At 38.3% G+C, this 17,986-nt stretch overlaps 1 protein-coding gene across 1 annotated transcript in view; it reads left to right on the top strand.

Annotated features, from left to right (window-relative positions):
• Positions 1–17,986, top strand: part of STARD9 (StAR related lipid transfer domain containing 9) — a 201,391-nt gene that overhangs the window by 163,317 nt on the left and 20,088 nt on the right. The window contains exons 23-26 of the mRNA XM_037900384.2: positions 165–651; positions 3,287–14,734; positions 15,629–15,826; positions 17,294–17,477. Coding sequence (XP_037756312.1) covers positions 165–651; positions 3,287–14,734; positions 15,629–15,826; positions 17,294–17,477 — 12,317 coding nt within the window. The remainder of the gene's footprint in view (positions 1–164; positions 652–3,286; positions 14,735–15,628; positions 15,827–17,293; positions 17,478–17,986) is intronic.

Here is a 17,986-nt window from a genome sequence, read left to right as displayed (position 1 = left end):
AGCAGCCATTTTAAATATCCTGATCTGGTTTAAATGATTCATACAAAGTCTTAATGTATAATTGATTACACCCTTCAGGTGGGTCTTTGGTGCTGATTGAAATTAGGAACAGGATAATAATGAAGACATTTTCTAATATTTTTCTTTTATAATTTTGCTTATAGACCAACAGTGGCTTATTAATGAGAAGAAACAACTGGCTTCCCTTCAACCGCAGCAGAGGGAGTTTGCTGTACAGACAGAGTCTAAGTCATATGCAGAAGCTGAAGTGCAGAATACTGTGGATTTGGAGATCTGTCCTTCCCTGGTAGAGCAGAACAGGAAGAGACTGGTACAGCTGGAGCTTTTGCAGAGATACTCTTTAAAGAAAGCAGAAAGAAACATAAGGCGGAAAAAGGTCAAGTTCCAGTTGGAGAGGATTGTCAAGAAGCAAAAATTACTGGAAGCCAAGAGAAACCTGGAGCAACTAGAGGCCAGCTTCTGGCTCAGTGAGGATAACTTGAAACAGTCCCAAGTCCTGAACCAAAACACCACAATTACCTCCTGGGATCACAAGTTGCAAAGGAAAAGCAAGTCATTTGGTTCAAGTTCCTTGCAACCAAGAAGACATTCTTTCTGTAATCTTTACCCACCACATGTACCCATTTACAGGTAAGTAAACTTTTATAGAATTTTCCATATTTGTTCCAAGTTTAAGAAATATTTGCTGCCCTACTATCAGGTAATGTACTAAAAACATTTTTATAAGGGTATATTAACCCAAACTTTGTATAAGTCAAAACCCTGATCCATCTTATAAAAGCAGTTACACCACTCTCACTTCCCTTTACGTCTCCAGACTTATTTTATGACACATTTTCAAGCGGTTTGTCCTTGCTTTCAAGACACTGCACCCCTCCCTAAATCTTTGACCTACTCCCCTTTCACATCGCCCCTGCCTCCTTGATACCCCTTTCACTGGCTCTCTCACATGTCTCTGCACTTTTTTCTTTAGGTTTGGAATCTCTTTCCTGGACTCTTGGTCAAGACTTTATTTTTGCCTGATCAAACCACTCCTAAAAATTCACTTCTGCAGTGTCACCTTAAAAGATAAGCAGGGGTACCCTTAACCACCCCCAACACACCCACAACATTTGGACCACCAAAACATATATATGCCCAAGTATATATACTTGGGCTGTCAATTAATCGCAATTAACTAACGTGATTAACTCAAAAAATTTAATTGTGGTTAAAAAAATTAATCGCAGTTTTAATCGCACTGTTAAACAATAGAATACCAACTGAAATTGTATTAAATATTTTGGATGTTTTTCTACATATTCATATATATTCTGTGTTGTAGTTGAAATCAAAGTATATGTTTTTTATTACAAATATTTGCACTGTAAAAATGATAAAAGAATTAGTATTTTTCAGTTCACCTCATACAAGTACTGTAGTGCAGTCTCTTTGTCGTGAAAGTGCAACTTACAAATGTAGATTTTTTTTGGTTACGTGACTGCACTCAAAAACAAAACAATGTAAAACTTTAGCGCCTACAAGTCCACTCAGTCCTACTTCTTGTTCAGCCAGTCGCTAAGACAAACAAGTTTGTTTACATTGATGGGAGATATTGCTGCCTGCTTTACAATGTCGCCTGAAATGAGAACAGGTATTTTCATGGCACTTTTGTAGCCGGCACTGCAAGGTATTTACGTGCCAGATATGCTAAACATTCATATGCCCCTTCATTCTTCAGCCACCATTCCAGGGGACATGCTTCTATGCTGAGGACGCTCGTTAAAAAAAAATGCGTTAATTAAATTTGTGACTGAACTCCTTGGGGGAGAATTGTATGTCTCCTGCTCTGTTTTACCTGCATTCTGCCATATATTTCATGTTATAGCCATCTGAGATGGTGACCCAGCACATGTTCGTTTTAAGAACACTTTCACTGCCGATTTGACAAAACGCAAAGAAGGTACCAATGTGAGATTTCTAGGTATAGCTACAGCACTCGACCCAAGGTTTAAGAATTTGAAGTGCATTCCAAAATCTGAGAGGGACGAGGTGTGGAGCATGCTTTCAGAAGTCTTAAAAGAGCAACACTCCGATGAGGAAACTACAGAACCCGAACCACCAAAAAAGAAAATCAACCTTCTACTGGGTGGCATCTGACTCAGATAATGAAAATGAACATGCGTCGGTCCGCACTGCTTTGGATTGTTATCAAGCAGAACCTGTCATCAGCATAGATGCATATTTCCTGGAATGGTGGTTGAAGCATGAGGGGACATATGAATCTTTAGCGCATCTGGCACGTAAATACCTTGCGACTACAACAACAACAGTGCCATCAGACGCCTGTTCTCATTTTCAGGTGATAATGCTGCCTGCTTCTTGTTTACACTGTCACCTGCAAATGTAAACAAACTTGTTTGTCTGAGCGATTGGCTGAACAAGAAATAGGACTGAGTGGACTTGAAGGCTCTAAAGCTTTACATTGTTTTATTTTTGAATGCAGTTATTTTTTGTACATAATTCTACATTTGTAAGTTCAACTTTCATGATAAAGAGATTGCACTACAGTACTTGTATTAGGTGAATTGAAAAATACTGTTTTGTTCTTTTTACAGTGCAAGTACTTGTAATCAAAAATAGTGAGCACTGTACACTTTGTATTCTGTGTTGTAATTGAAATCAATATATTTGAAAATGTAGAAAACATCCAAAATATTTAAATAAATGGTATTCTATTATTATTTAACAGTGCGATTAATCACGATTAATTATTTTAATCACTTGACAGCCCTAATATATACAGATGCAATCTGATTGTACATATAACCCTGCATCATTCCCTTTTCCTTGATATTATAACTTGATTGAGAAGTCTCTCACTAGACTGTACGCTCTAGAGTTCAGGGACTTGTCTTCTGTTTGTTTTCCTATGAAGCACCCAGCACTCTTGTGGACATTTTGAAATCATTTATAATAGTAACAACATTGCTTTTTGCCTGTCACTGACTAAAGTGCTGTATCTGGCTCAGACTTTGAAGCTGGGTAGCCATTACTAAACTAGCTGGGAATCTCCTCAGAGAGCTCTCTTAAATTTGGAAACCACAGGGTAAAGGTAGGGGCATGACTAGGCTTGTGTTAAGTGGATTTCAGTGACTCAGAACTATAGTGTGATTAATAGTGATTACAGCTACGGAGTCTCTGTGGGCCAAGGACATAATATATACTTATATAGTCACGCAGTGTGTAAAAGCCTCTGATTCTTTGTCTTGCATTATTTTCACAGCTCTTTCCTGAAGAGGAAGACCACCTCTGAATTATCTACCTCACCAAATACTTATAAATGCTGTGAAGGCAATCCACCATGGAAAACGCTGTCTCTAGAATATCTACCCAGAACAATTAAAGACAATTCCAGGAGAGATGACCTTAATGATGAGAGGTATAGTTCCTTCCCGACACAGAGACAGCTAACTAAAAAACAAAAGACATCGCTGTTTGGAAATAAAAAAAGAGCAGAAAAAGACTGTAATGGTCCAGTTATATTACATATCAACAAAGATGATAAAAAAATGGAAAAATTAGATGATAGACTAGTACAAACTGAACCTCAAAGCCAGACCTCTAAGAGCCTCTCTCCCAATCAGCTTAAGAAGAAAAGTGAACTTGAAACCTTTATTACAGGGACACAAGTGACCAAACCGAAGGTATTAGGAGATTCAAGTCAGCCTACAGGGAGACAGCTAGAAGAAAGTGAAGCCCAGGCATCTCATAAAAAGTCTAGAATGGATTTAAGAGGAGAATGCCAAGATTCACTTCCAGAAAGCTTTACCAAGGAAGTGAAAAAATCAATAGTGCGTGGAAAGCCTCCATCAGTTTGTCTAAGTCAAACAGCGAGGAACTTGAAAAGAGAGCCAAAGTCATCCTTGCCAAATCATGATAGGCAGTCAGTGGAAAAGCAGGAGTTTCTGATGACAGCTACTTCAGTAGGGAACCTTAATAAGATAAACATCCAGACACCACTCCGTTACATTGAAAAAAAATGGCACAGTGCTGAGGTGTTGAATGTCGGAATCTCAAAAGCAGCCACAGATCTGCTAGGGAACTGGCAAGAGGATGATGAAAATGACTTTTCTGATACTGATAGTTCCTACTCTGTGGATTCTCTCTCCTGTGCTTATGCAAAAGCCTTGACCGAGCAACTGAAACAGGAAGATTCAGACCGGAATAAATGTATCACCAACCCAGAAGATTCCGAAAGTGATGATAGTCAGATGTCTCAAGACTCTCTGGTAGAAAAAGAAAATAAAGCCAAAAAACAAAGTAAAAAACGTTTTCACAAGTTATTGGTTCACCAAGAGCCAGTTAAGTTTTACAAAGGCAGATATGATCACCATGTCTCACCCTTAGTGACCTCATCCACATCACGCAGTAGACTGGCAAAGACTGAAAGAAGCTTTTCTCTGGATAGCTTAGCTGATGCAGAAGAGGTGTTAGCAGAAGATCTGATAGAAGAATCCAAATCTGATTCATCTGATGAAGTGCCTGCAGAGATATTTTGGAGGCTGCAGAGTCCTAGGTCCCCAGCCATACAGACTGAGGAATGCCGGAAGCCTGGAGCCTGTGACAAAGATGTAAAAGGAACAAATTATGATTTAAAGCAGAGTAGTTCTTTTTATCTGGGTACTCAAACACAGTCCATTTGCAATAACACTTGCAAACAGCCGTTGAAAGAGATGAAGGTTTGTTTTATAAAACAAGAAGGGTTTCTTGATCAAAGACTTAATTCTACAGGCAGAAACCCTTTGACACTCATTGATGCTTTGTCTTCATATGACTCAAAAAGTGAAATCAGCAGCCCCAGAATAGCTGTACCTTCTTTTCATGAAAATTTACAATTTCGTGGTGCTCATCTGAGCAAGCTGGAATGTTGGATGAAGAAAGATGACCTAAAGCAGTCAGCTGCTGAAGTATCTTTTGTCTCTGGCTATAAGCAGTTACATAGTATTTCTCATTTATCACATGGCGTAAATGAGATAAATGCAACTTTCTCCTCTGATGGATCAGAAATACCATTACCAGAAACAACACATTTTGAGATAGATGCAAACAAAGTTCCTGAGAGTGGATCTTTATTAAGTAAGATGGTCAAAGAAAATGCAAATTCTGATGAAAATTCTGTCTTAGAATCTCCAGATGTTAGGTCATTGTTTGTCAGTTCAATAGGACCAAGCACTTCATGTGTCCCCATTTCAACATTTTCAGCAAAACGTGGTTATTATGAAGATGTCAAGTCAGCTCATCCTAAACACAAACAGCTTACTGTATCATCTACTTATGGATCTACTGTTGAATACACACAACAGTATAGCTGTTTGAAAAAAAACTCCATGACAGATTGTATGTTCTCAGTATCTGGAAAAGAAGAGGGCTCTCTCCCCACAATTTATCCTGAACTGCCCAAGGATCAGGATTCTAAAAAAATATCATTCATTTCAGCACCATCTACCTATGTTTTACAGCAGAGAAAAGATCATGGAGATTCTGATTTAGAAGATAGCTTCTTTAGAACTATTGAAAAAGACGACACAGATAATGATTGTGATAATTTGATAATGGAATCAAAAACAATAGAGTCAAACACAAGAGATGCATCTGTCAATGCAGCTGCCAGTGGATTGTCTAAAGAGCTGTCTCCTGATACAGCTTCACTACCCACAGTAGGAACATCTTCAGTAAAACACGGAATATATAAAAAACATGGTCAGCTCTTTGCAAAAGAGGGAACATCAACATCCTGTGATGAGGGTTTCTTTCTCCGTGACCTGTCAAACAAGAACAGGAACACTGGTATAAAGAAAAGTTATACACTTCAGACTTCTGTTGAACAAGGAGAAAATTCTGCTGGTAAAGTAGGTCTACTCAGTTACAGGGGGAATAATTTTGAATCTGTGCAGAAGATGGATTACCAACAGTTGTCTGCAGGAGAAATAACCACAGACAAAGATTTTTCTTTTGAAAGAAAACCCTATCACACTGGTCCTGCAACCTTTCCCCAGGATGCTAGTTATGACCAATTTGCAATATCAATAGACACTTCTCAGAAAGGGTTGGTCTGTAATACAACAAGTAGAGATATCTTTATTGAAACTGCCTTGGAGGCCCCTTCATTCAGAGATCCTGAAGAATATGAACAGGATGAAGATCTGTGTTCACAAAATAATTGTGAATTTCAAAGGAAAATTGTTTTAAAGAATCATTTTCTTGAAAGTTTACAGGCTGACAATCCTGAAAGTTGCTTATCCCTACACATTTTGGGAAACACCGCATTATGTCCCGAGACTATAAGAAAAGAAAGCAGTGAAAGTAAAGAAAAAGATAATTTGAGTTCTCACCCTGTAGGCCAGGAAAGGTCATCATCCAAATATAGAAATTTGGCAGTAGATGAATTAAGATACCTTAATGTGAATTTAAATGGAAAAAACACTGAGCTCTCAACTGCAGCTACTTGTGAAATTAGAGATGAATCCACCTCACAGTCCAACTCAAGTGAATTTTACTGTGATACAGCAAAAACTAATCTTTTTCTACATGCTTCTGAAACTGAGAAATATAATACACAACTGCAGGATCTTACAGCAGTTAATGAAATTTGTGACACCAGATCTAATTTCAGTATAGAAAACAATGTCCAAAAAAGCTGCTGTTCTGGAATAAATTCTAATTGTCTCTGCACTATGTGTTGCTTAAAATCTGAAGAGCAGAAAAACAACATGCATAAAAAGGATGAAGTTCCTGTGGGATATGATGCAGCCGTTCTCTCTGATACTCAGACCAAGAACAAATCCTTTCCTGAATCAAGAGAAGAGAGTGAAACTGCTTTTTCTTGTGTGGTTCTTAGTGAAAGTGATTTCTCAGGAGAGGTTTTGTTTGTTGGAGGAACCAGTAATTATGTAAAAACAGACTCCGGAAAAGTGCTTGAACATAATACAACTGTATCAGACACTGCTTTCCAAGAAGGGAGTCCAAGTGTGAATAAAAAATCTAAATGCACAAAGAAGGCAACCGATACTGAAGACGAAATTATCCTGGAAGAGACTCTGGTTCCCTATCAGAGTAAAAAAATAAACACCACTGAAGAAATTGCTAAACTGGTTAACAGTGTCATCAAGTTGGAAAACAATATTTTGGAAATTAAAGCTAGGCAGACTGAAACCTTACATAACTTCTCTGTAGTTGAAGCCGAATGTGATATTGCAGAAAGCAGCAGAAATAATTTGGAAAGCAATAGTCTGGTTCAGAGATCAAAAGATCCCAGTGATCTTGTGGCTTGCAAAGATCACCATGAGTTTTACCAAAAGGTGCACACAACAGTACTGCATGAAGAGGCAGAGAAAGAAGAATTAGGTGTGTTTGGTGTTGGTGGTGTAAGGGACACTGATGAATCAAAAACAGTGGAGATTTCTGACAGCTTCATTCAGACAAGTAGCCTTCATCAAAATAAAAGGAAAGCAAACATAGAAATAAATTATTGTTCAACAGAGACTGAAGCTGCTTCTAAAAGCACTCCAGCAGTGCGTTCCAGCTCATCAGATTTCTCTGAGAATACTAGAGGCTTCCTTGATACTTATGAGGAATTGAAGCAGACTAACAGAATAACAGAAAATGTGTTGAATACTGAAAGCACAGCCAGAACAATACCACTTAGTTGTGGGGAAGAGAACTCCTTAGAAAACAGTGAAAAGGAACAAAAAAAAGTTTCTAGCAATACAAGTGAAACTTGTATAACAGACTGCTTGGCCCATAAGAACTTTCATCAAGAAAATAAAGTTGATGGAAGCATAACTAACTCCGAAATGGTTGGGAGTGAGGAACAAACTAATATAAAAGACGATGAGATGTTGGTTAGCACAGGAAGAGGTGAACTGCACACAGATGTAAATGTTTCATTTATACAAGAGACTCCAGCTCTCGATCAGATGTATTGTGACGGAGACAACAGTGAAAAATTTATAATTGAATCTGAGATCCCAGAAAGATACTTTATAGCTTCTTCTAAGCTAGAAGAACAAGATATTTTGTCAGTTGATACTTTAAGGTTAACAGGAGGTAGCCATGATGCAATTGAAAAGAAGGGCAAAACAGATATTATGAATAAATTGGTGGAAGATATTAATAACTGTGACAGTTCAACTGATGATAGTGCAGTAATTCAGCAAAACGTAATCAGAGGAAAATCTGGAAGACATATTAAAGAGAATAGCAATACAGATAAGAGTTCTTATACCGACTATCCCAAGTATGGGGTGTCTGAAGATTTGGATGTAAATTTTGTTGGAAGCAGGCCTGATAATTTTGAATCCAATCCAATGTGCTTCATAGCACAAGAGAAGGAGAAAACGCATCTGATAAATCTGGTACAAATGGTTAAAGCAGATGTAATAAATGAAAGTGTGAAAACATATAATGCGTCTGTTTTTAGAACCAATAAAGAAAGCAAGGCTGTCAAAGAAAACATTGAGAGTCGAGAACTGACTGCTTCACAAAATCAAAATGAAGTTCCACCTGAAAACAAAGGCAGCCACCAACCGACAAATAATAAATTAAATGAGATCTTAAAAGAAAGTCATTGGGTATCTAAAGGTTGTTCTGGAAATGATGCCAATGATTCCTCAGTACCTAATAAACAACAGCGTACACCAGAAACTGTAAAGTCTTCTGAAGAAACTCAACAGTGTTCGCTTAAAGTCTTTCCATGTCAGTCTGTAAATCATCCTTTATATTTTGGAATAAATAACAGCACAGAAGTTGTGCAGGATGATCCCACTGTGTTAAGAGGACATGTAAAGTCATTTAATAGCAATGCTGGTACTGGAGTTCTTCCTTACTATGAAACATTAATGGAGAATGATGTGTCTGTCAGAGCACCCAGTACACTTAACGAAGAGAGAAGTGATGAATCATTTTCTGATAAAATGCAAAATAAAGACAGTGATTTTCTGCAAACCATGATCATGCAGAACAAGGAGAGGGAAGGAAACTTTCTATTAAACAACACATCTAATTATGCTGTATCTGGGCAATTTCCTGATAGGGATGACATAAATTCAACTTCCTATATTGCAGAGTGTCATGAATCCATAATTGCTGCACCCAGTCAAGGCACAACAAATTATTCAATTTCCCTGGGAAGGTTAGATTCTCCTGAAGATATAATTCAAAATGTGAGCAATTCTGACACAGAGCACAGCACAGGCTTAAGTGTGCGGGGGGAATCAAAAGTTTGTTTTAATTCCTTCGACGATATAGTTCAAGAAGGAAGTATGGCTGCGTCAATGGCTGTGTCTGGTCCACTGACTTCAGATAATGAAAATCTGCTTTCCTCTTCAATGTTGAAAGATAATGATAGGAGAGAAAAAATAAAGCAATCACTACCAGAGGTCTGTTCTCAGAAAGTTTTTCAAAATATGAATATAAGTCAGAAAGAATTAGCGCAATGCAATCAGACAGAGAAATGTTCAACTGCAGACTATATTAAAACAGACTGTAAAAGTAATAGTGAAAGGATTCCTGATGTATTTGGATATCAAACTGAACCCAGTGAGATTCAGGCATACAGGGCTTCTAGAGATCTCTGTGTGGGATATCCAGACAACTCTGCAGTTGCTTCTGAGACTCTTTTGGAAAGTATTAATCAACCCTTGTGGGAAAATGCTCATTATGATGAAGACTCTGCAAGATATAATATGAATTCTTGTGTTTCTAAATATTCTGCTGGTCTGCTGAAGAATAGCTCCGTTACACTTGCAAATGTTTTGGTAGACAGCAGAGAAGACAAATGTAAAATTGATGCTGTTTGTTCTGGAAAAACAAAATACTTTGAAAGTGAATCAGTAGATTTGGATGTACCTATACTTGTTTCTGATGATTTGTTTGTAAATCAGAAAGATCATGAAAGCAAAATTTGTTCTGTATTTGGAGAGAGAGAGAGAACAGACACACAGCATGATGAAATCACTAAAGAGGTAGTTGGAGTAGATGAAAAGCAAGAACAAAGTCAAGATTCTTTCCAGGTTTGCCATGGTATAAAAGAAAAAATATTGTGTTTATACTCAGAGGACTATATTGGTAGTTCTGACATGAAACTACCCGAGAAGAGCTTGCTTACATATCAAAATCTTGAACAAAATAGCAATAAGGAAACAAAACCTCTTCCTTTATGCACTGTGGAGAATGTTCCAGCTTATACAACATTTCAAAGTTCCAACAATCTTAGTAGCTTTGAAACCTCTAATTTGCCAGAAGACTCAAAATCTCTGAAATTTAGGCAGCTTGATGACTCGTTGCAAGACATTTCTTTGACTGACCAGTTGTCATCTACTTTTACAAACCCTCATTCTCTAAAAGAAAGACAAGAGAGAGAGTTTCCTCGAGCAGTTCCAAAAGTTTCTTACCCATCATTAAAAATGTTTTCAGAATATCCTCTTACTGCTGACATTGGTTACAATGAAACTAGCAGATATGATGTTTCACATACAACTACTTCAAACTGTTCTGCATTTGCTATACTACAAATGCAAGAGAGTCAATCTGATGATACCATGATATTTGACCAGCAGCCATCTGCTTCAACAAATATTGTACTTTCTCTTACAAAAGAAAAGAGACATCTCCCAATAGATGATACAAAATCTACCTCTCAAGGATATCCTGCTGAAGATGGAAAATCAGTACATAAAAGTAACTCTGAACAACTCAACAATGAAACAGAAGTTGATAAAGTTTCACTACAACAAGCATTTTTAGAAAACCTAAGGAAAGTAGATGATGATGTTTCTATATCATCATCATTTGCTTTTGAGGATGCTGCAAGAGCAACTCTTAATAAAGAGGAAAATATGAGAGCGAGAATTAGCAGAAATGAGAAGGAACTGCATTCCAACTTGGAGAAAGCACTTCCTGCAACAGACAGGAATCAGAGAAGAACATTTTTAAGAAAAGATCCTGTTGAAAATCAAACCATAGCACCATCAGTTGTTGCCAATGAGTTCATGGCCCCACAAATTACAATATCGCAAAACCCATATTTAGGAAACATTAATGTGGATTCCAGGTACATGTATAATCTGTATGGGCGAGTATGTCCTGCAGATGATAATGCTGCGGATTCCAAAGAAACATATCGCACTGCCTCAGATTTTGAAATAAACTCATGTGCAGATTTACAAGACAATTGGCAGGTTGGGCATGAAAGGGAAGAAGATCAAAATAGAGCAAAGGTAAGAAGTGGAAAAGATATGGAACATTGCAAAAATAATGCATGTTCAAGTGTTGATAGTCCTGACAATTATCAGATAATGGCAAATAATATAATGAAGATTAAGCGAAAGACTTCACAATCAGAAAGGCTAAATCTTTCTGTCGTGAAAAATGAGAATACATGCTTCAAAATTTTACCAGAAAACAGTTGTTTGCCTCCACAGGAACCCAAGTTGGTATTACTTAGGAATGAAAAATCATACTTTACTGCACTAAATACAAAGCATTGCAAACAAGATGAACAAAGACATTGTTTACAGAATCACATATTGTCAGCTCCAGCTATTTCTGCGATCTCTGATCTTGAATACACTTCAGAAGTTTCATCTAAGGCACATCTTTCTTTGTATCCTGCCTCTAAATCTTTACAAGAATTGAATATGAGTGTTGAGCCTCCATCTCCAACTGAAGATGATCTTCATGGAATTGAAAGATTTTCTAAATTGGAGTCAGATAAGTTAATACTGGCTAAATACAAACCCAGATTTCAGCAGAGATTGGTACAAACTCAGAGACCTGCTAATTATGATCCAAAAAGCTCACAAAATTATGGGGAGAAAAGCCCAGGCAGCAACTCCTTAGAGCCCTCTGCTGTTCACTATTCAACTGCTTTGGCACATAGAGCTGGTCATTCCATGGATATAGAAGCAAAAAAACATTCAAATACTTCTGCTTTACCACAGTGCAATGAAGAGACAATTGAAGAATTGAGATATCAACCAGAAGAAACAGATTTATTTTTACAGGACAATAAAGATGCAATGCATTTTAGTTCAAGTGATATCAATCCATACATTCATCCATGGCAGCAAGATGGACTCTGCAAGATTGGTTGGAAGCAATATGTTTTTGGTAGTGCAAGTGATGTCTCTTGCAGTCAGCCTCCTCTAAGTCTCGATAATCATAAGGTTATGAGGTGCTCCAGTGTGGATAATGGACTGAACTCTCAAAACTCCCCTTTTCACTCTCATCTCAGTTCTTATGCTAATGCAAAAGTACTATCAAGCACTTTAAGCAGCATTGAAGACCCCCAGGGATGGGATGATGTGAGACAGGGCTTTGAATCTCCATATTCAAGTGACAACAGCAAGCATTATGTAAATGTATCCAGTGAGATACTTGAAACGAACCCCAAAAACAGAATTTCGAAATTTGAGAATCCTTCTGAACAACCTGGAAACAGTTCCATGCAAGTTGATGAAATTGTACTCCTCTACCCCTCTGAGTCAGAAACAGCCTCCAAAAAACCACAAGGCATTACTTGTGAGCAGGGAACACAAACAATGGCTACAGGAAGGTATAAAAGACAGAAAAGGCACCGGAGAAGTTATACAGATGTTTCTGCAAGAAAACAAGACACAAATAGGAGTTCATTTCAGCGACCTTCTTCTTGGATGAGCATGCAGAATCTGTCCATGCACCTATCACAACTTCTTCATAACACTTCTGAGCTGCTGGGAAACCTCTCCCAACAGAATGTTATAGATAACGAGCAGAATGCCAAAATCAATCAAAGAGGAATTGCTGAAGAGATTGTAAGGGCTACTATGTCAGACAGTTGTACGCAAACTACAGGAGATGTAGGCATTCAAGCTGATATTTCAGAACACCCACAAAGCAAAAACAAGCAAAAGCTATTCCAGGCAAAAATTGAAAATGAATTGATGAAAGCTCAGGAAGTGAATGTGATTGTGAAAGTGGTAGGTTCAGACTCTGTATGTAGGTCTCAGGAAAAGAAAGATGTACGTCTGGCTGTTCAACAGAGAACTCCAGAAAGCATTGAAATGAGAATGCAGAGCATGCCTGTCTTCAATGATTCTGCTGCTGATATTTTGGGAGATTCCTTTATGCATCTGCCTTCGTTAGCCAGAGCCTCCACTCCTATCTTAGATCTTCAAAAAACACCATTCATTGCACAGCAGAATGTTGCTTTTGGAAGTCCCACAGTTTCTCCTGTTGTATCATCTTCACTGAGTTCAGGACAAGATGAATCTTCATGCACGGTAGTTAGCAGCTCTACTTCTAGTACGTCTCCATCTCCAGCACATTACACTCAGGATAAGAGAACTGTTGATGAATCTGATATTGCAGTAGAAAGGAAACTATGTTATAAAAACACCTTATTAGTTGACAGAGCCTCTTCCCCTATTCTTACACTTAGTGCAAATCCAAGCAACCAGGTTACCTGTAGCAAGTCCCTTTGTTCTATCAAGGGATCTGTGGAACATCCTAATGATACTTCAAGTTCTCTCAGTAATCAAAGAAAGCAAGGATCACGTTCATGTTCTGGCTTGGGCACCTTGGAGCCTCATGTAGACAATTCTTCACAAACAGAAACAGACAATGAATCTACCACTTCTAGAGATAGCAAGGAAGTGAGCAAGAAATCTGCAAGTTTCTCAGATAAGAACACAGCTAAAGAGTCCTTAGGAGTAGGTGTTTCAAAAGAGTCGAAGGAAAAACACAGATTCACTGTTGACGCACACACTACAATTCGTGCAAAAAGATTGTATCATTCAAGTAGCACTTTAGAGGTTTCTGGTCATGGGGAGTATTTAGTTGATGATCTCAAAGAGCACATTCCAATGGAACGTTCACTACGTTGTATGTATGTCACCAGAAGAGGAAGAGGCTCTTCAGGAAGAATCAGATATGACAAAACCACTGGAAGTTCTGATGCCTCTTTGATTAAAAACCACTCTCAGACTTCTTATGTTGAGGAATGTGGACATTCATCTCCAAATTCTGACTTGTTTTTTAATCAAGAAATTAGTACGTGTTGGTCAAGCAAGACAAATGCTGATGGATCTCCAGAACATCAAATAGAAGCCTCTTCTGCACAGTTCCACCATTCCTTTTGGAAAAATCAAAATAACTGCCCTTTTCCACTTTCTAAAATGAGTGATATGCATGTACCCCTACAAGATGACGATACAGCATCGGCTTCTGCAAGTGAATGTAATACTGAAATTCTACTAAACGAGAATGCCTCCTTAGTGAAGACCCACAGGCCACGAAGTTATAGTCTTCGTGACTTGCCCATACACAATAAATTTAGCAACTGGTGTGGAGTGAAGGGCAGTCCTCCATCCTCAATAATTAGCTTGACTGGCAGTGCTGCTGATTTACAAAATCAAATGGAAAAGAAGTCAATCAGCAAACGAGCAACTGAAACAGAAGGGAAATCCCAGCCTTGGGAAAGTAAAACAAGAGAAATTGAGAGACTTCGAAGAGAGCGTGCCCAGATTATGTCTGGCATACATCTGGATATGAAGCAGCACCCTCTTACTGTAGAGCTTACTGAAGCAAAGCTGAATTATGGAATTGGAGAAACAGATGCATTGCTGAGAATTCTTCAGAATGGAACAGGAGAGGATCTGACTTCAGTTCCCATAAAGCAGCAACTTTATGAAAGGTAAATTACTTAAAATAGTTTTGTGTGGAATCTCATGCATTTTAAATACACTAATAATAATAATAATAATAATTAATAATAAACATAAGTATTAAATATTCAGTTTATTAAGGGATCTTAGCTGGAGAACAGAAACATTTGTATGAACAAGTGTAACATTAAGATTCTCTTACCCGTAGTATAAATGATAATGAAGTACAAGGCTTTCACTGTAATCATGGAAATGGGAAGAAGTACAAGCTACAGAGTATTCAGGTCCAACATCCCCCTTCTACAAAGTTAACCAAAATCATTAGCAGCTATGAGAATCACACACACAAATCTCTGCACTGTGAGCCATCGAAGTAGGATTCTGTTGGTGAGCTACTGCAATGTAAAAAATTTGATGCCTCCATATTTTTTATAACAATATTTCATTCTTGTTTCTGTTAGCAAATACTACTATGGGAACGTGAAGGTGGCAAAAACTAATAAAAAGACAATGGTGGAGAAACTAGGAAAAATTAAGCCCTTTTTATAAGATTCTTATTGTAGGGTAATATTTGTATTGGAAATCAGGAAGTTATCATTATAACCTAAAAGCTTAAGATGAGTATTGAGCGTATCTCTTGATTTCCCCCCCCCCCCAATAAGTTATTAAAAACATGAAAGTGAGTTCTAATTCTTTGTACGCATTTCCTACTATTTTAATGGTTTAGCATTTCTGCAACTCCTGTGATCATGTGACTGACGGGGGCTGTGCCGGAGTCCTTTGTTAGATTCTTGTGAATTTCATGTTTTCACTTTACCTGGCTTTCAGGGTCTTTAGCAGTGGAATATATCACTCTGGAAAAGTGAGCTTTGTAACTTTACCTGGTGCATACCTTGTAACTCTGACCTTGTACCCTTAAATAGGCACATGAAGACAATCGAAGCCCTGAGAAAGCAGAGGGAGGAAAGGCTGCAGAGCTATAGGAGAACCCGCAGTCTCAGTCCACAAAAGCATCTGAGCCTGTTGCAGATGTTGGACACAAACCAGCGGGATCTGGATCTCCCCAGCAGACGCCGAGAGTACCTGCAGCAACTGAGAAGAAATGTAGTAGAAAATACTAGGTAGAGACATGTAAACTTCAGCTTTGGCAACCCCTGCTGCCCTCAGGTGTACATGCACAACTCCCATTTTATTCACTAAGGTGAACAGTGATGTGTCTGTGGTAGAATGAGCACTTAGATTCTCTTGTGGAATGCCAGATGTAGAAGTGGTGAACTTTGGGGCAGGAGAGTTGTTTATTATTCTCTTCTAGAGAAGGCAAAAACTTTCCATACAAGTTTTGGTCAATTTGATTTCCCTTTTCAAACTATTAACCTAGAAAAGATTCTCATGACTTAGGGAAAACTAACCTTTCCCCACTGCAAAGGAAAATGCCACATAGTTCATATCTACGTAGTTTTAATTGATAGTCTAAAGCAGTAAACCATGGACTTATTTTTGCACATGTACAATGTTTAGCAAAAGACTTTCTCAAAAGCAAAAGCAATATTCCACCCCACTTATTATGAATTACTCACCAACCTCTCCTTTCACTCCCCACTCAAAAAGCCAAAGAAGAGAGATGGGTTTTGCATTATGCTCTAAATATCAACAAACTTGGGCTCTGTCAGAACAGTGAGAGAAGTGAATTCCAGAGTCTAAGGGCTCTCTGCTGAGAATCCCAATGCCAAGTTGTTTGAATTTAGAGACTGCCCCAGCTGAACTTTACTGCCCTGATGGTAGATGGGGAGAGAGGCAGTCTAATAGATAATTGGGACCCTTGTTTTACTGAGCTTAGTAGATCAAAATCAGCACCTTAAGTTGCTCCTGTATGTTAATAGGATATCACAGAGGTTTAAGTATTCTCACTGTGATGAATACTAGACACGCACCCTGAATCCAATTTTCAAGCTCAGCGGTTGTGAGGCCTGCAAAGGAGATGTGAATGATGTGGTGATTGCACAGTCTGGGAACTGGGGACAGCACGTGGGAAAGGATAAGTGATGCAACTCGTGCCAAGGCTTTCCATGTGCCTATGAGAAGCTTGTTTCAGAGGTGATCACTGAGTTGACTCATTGTGGGAGTTCCATGCTGCCCATTGAGAGAGAATTAGAGGTGTGTGTTTGCAGGGGAGGGGGAGAATGAGGGGATAACCAAGAAGCAAGAGGGGGCATAGTGGGGTGATGAGATGCGGCTGTTATTTCAGTAGAACATGCATTGTTGAGTTTTGTTACTGCTGCAGATATAATTCTTCTTCACACATAATCATACATATTGAAGATTTTGTATTTAAATAAAGCCCGAGGTGACCATGTGTGCATTTTTCTTTAAATCTTCAGGAGGGAGGAGAAAAGCTGGGTAGCTATCCAGAAGCTCTTCCATGAAGCAGGGAGAGACAGTATTTTTTAGGAATAATCCTGTTTTCCTTATTATGAAATTCCTTGTTCAGTGTTGGAAGAAAGCAACTCTTTCTGTGATTCTTTACCATTGTCCCATGGCATTGTATCAGACGTTTCTTAGTGTGTCTTTTCCCCACCCCCAATCTTTAGAGTCCAAGAACCAAAGAGGAAGATTATCCAGTATCCTTCAGAGATTGAACTGCTACTCCGAGACTATCAGAGAGCACGAGAGGAGGCCAAGACTGAAATTGCAAGAGCAAGGGACAAACTTCGGGAGAGAGCTGAGCAAGAAAAGAGACGTATACGAGAGCAAATATTTTCTCATCTACAGAAGGTGAGCATTAAATTACTGTAGTGACTGAACTCTTTTGCATGACTCATGTTAATGCAATTTCTTTCTTTTTTAAAAAAGTAACTGTGATGGTGATTAAGCCCAACGCAGATCTTTTTCTTTAATTTTGCCTGTTAAGGAGGCAAAGGTAATAAGGAATAATCTTGTTAACTTGTATTTAAAAACAAACAACCCCACACTGATTTACTGATGGTGCTTCTGGACTATCTTTGTGCAATAGTGTCATTTTATTGACAATATGCCAAGACTCCTAAGCTTCACTCACTGTATGAGAAGACATCTTTAAGCCACGAGTGCTGGATATTAATGCATGCAGCAACTCTACTGATATAGGCTTAATGTGGTTGAATTCTGTATGTTAAAATGACAAGATGAAAAGAAAATCTTTCACCATCCTTTTTAGTCTGCTTCTCTCTCTTTCCCTTTAGTCTGGTGTGTGTGTTTGCCTCTTCCCTTTGTTTTGTATTTTGTCACCCTTCCTGCACATGTGA

Source organism: Chelonia mydas, chromosome 6, assembly GCF_015237465.2.
Source record: "Chelonia mydas isolate rCheMyd1 chromosome 6, rCheMyd1.pri.v2, whole genome shotgun sequence".
Classification (NCBI taxonomy): domain Eukaryota; kingdom Metazoa; phylum Chordata; order Testudines; family Cheloniidae; genus Chelonia; species Chelonia mydas.
This window is presented reverse-complemented; position numbering and strand designations above follow the sequence as displayed.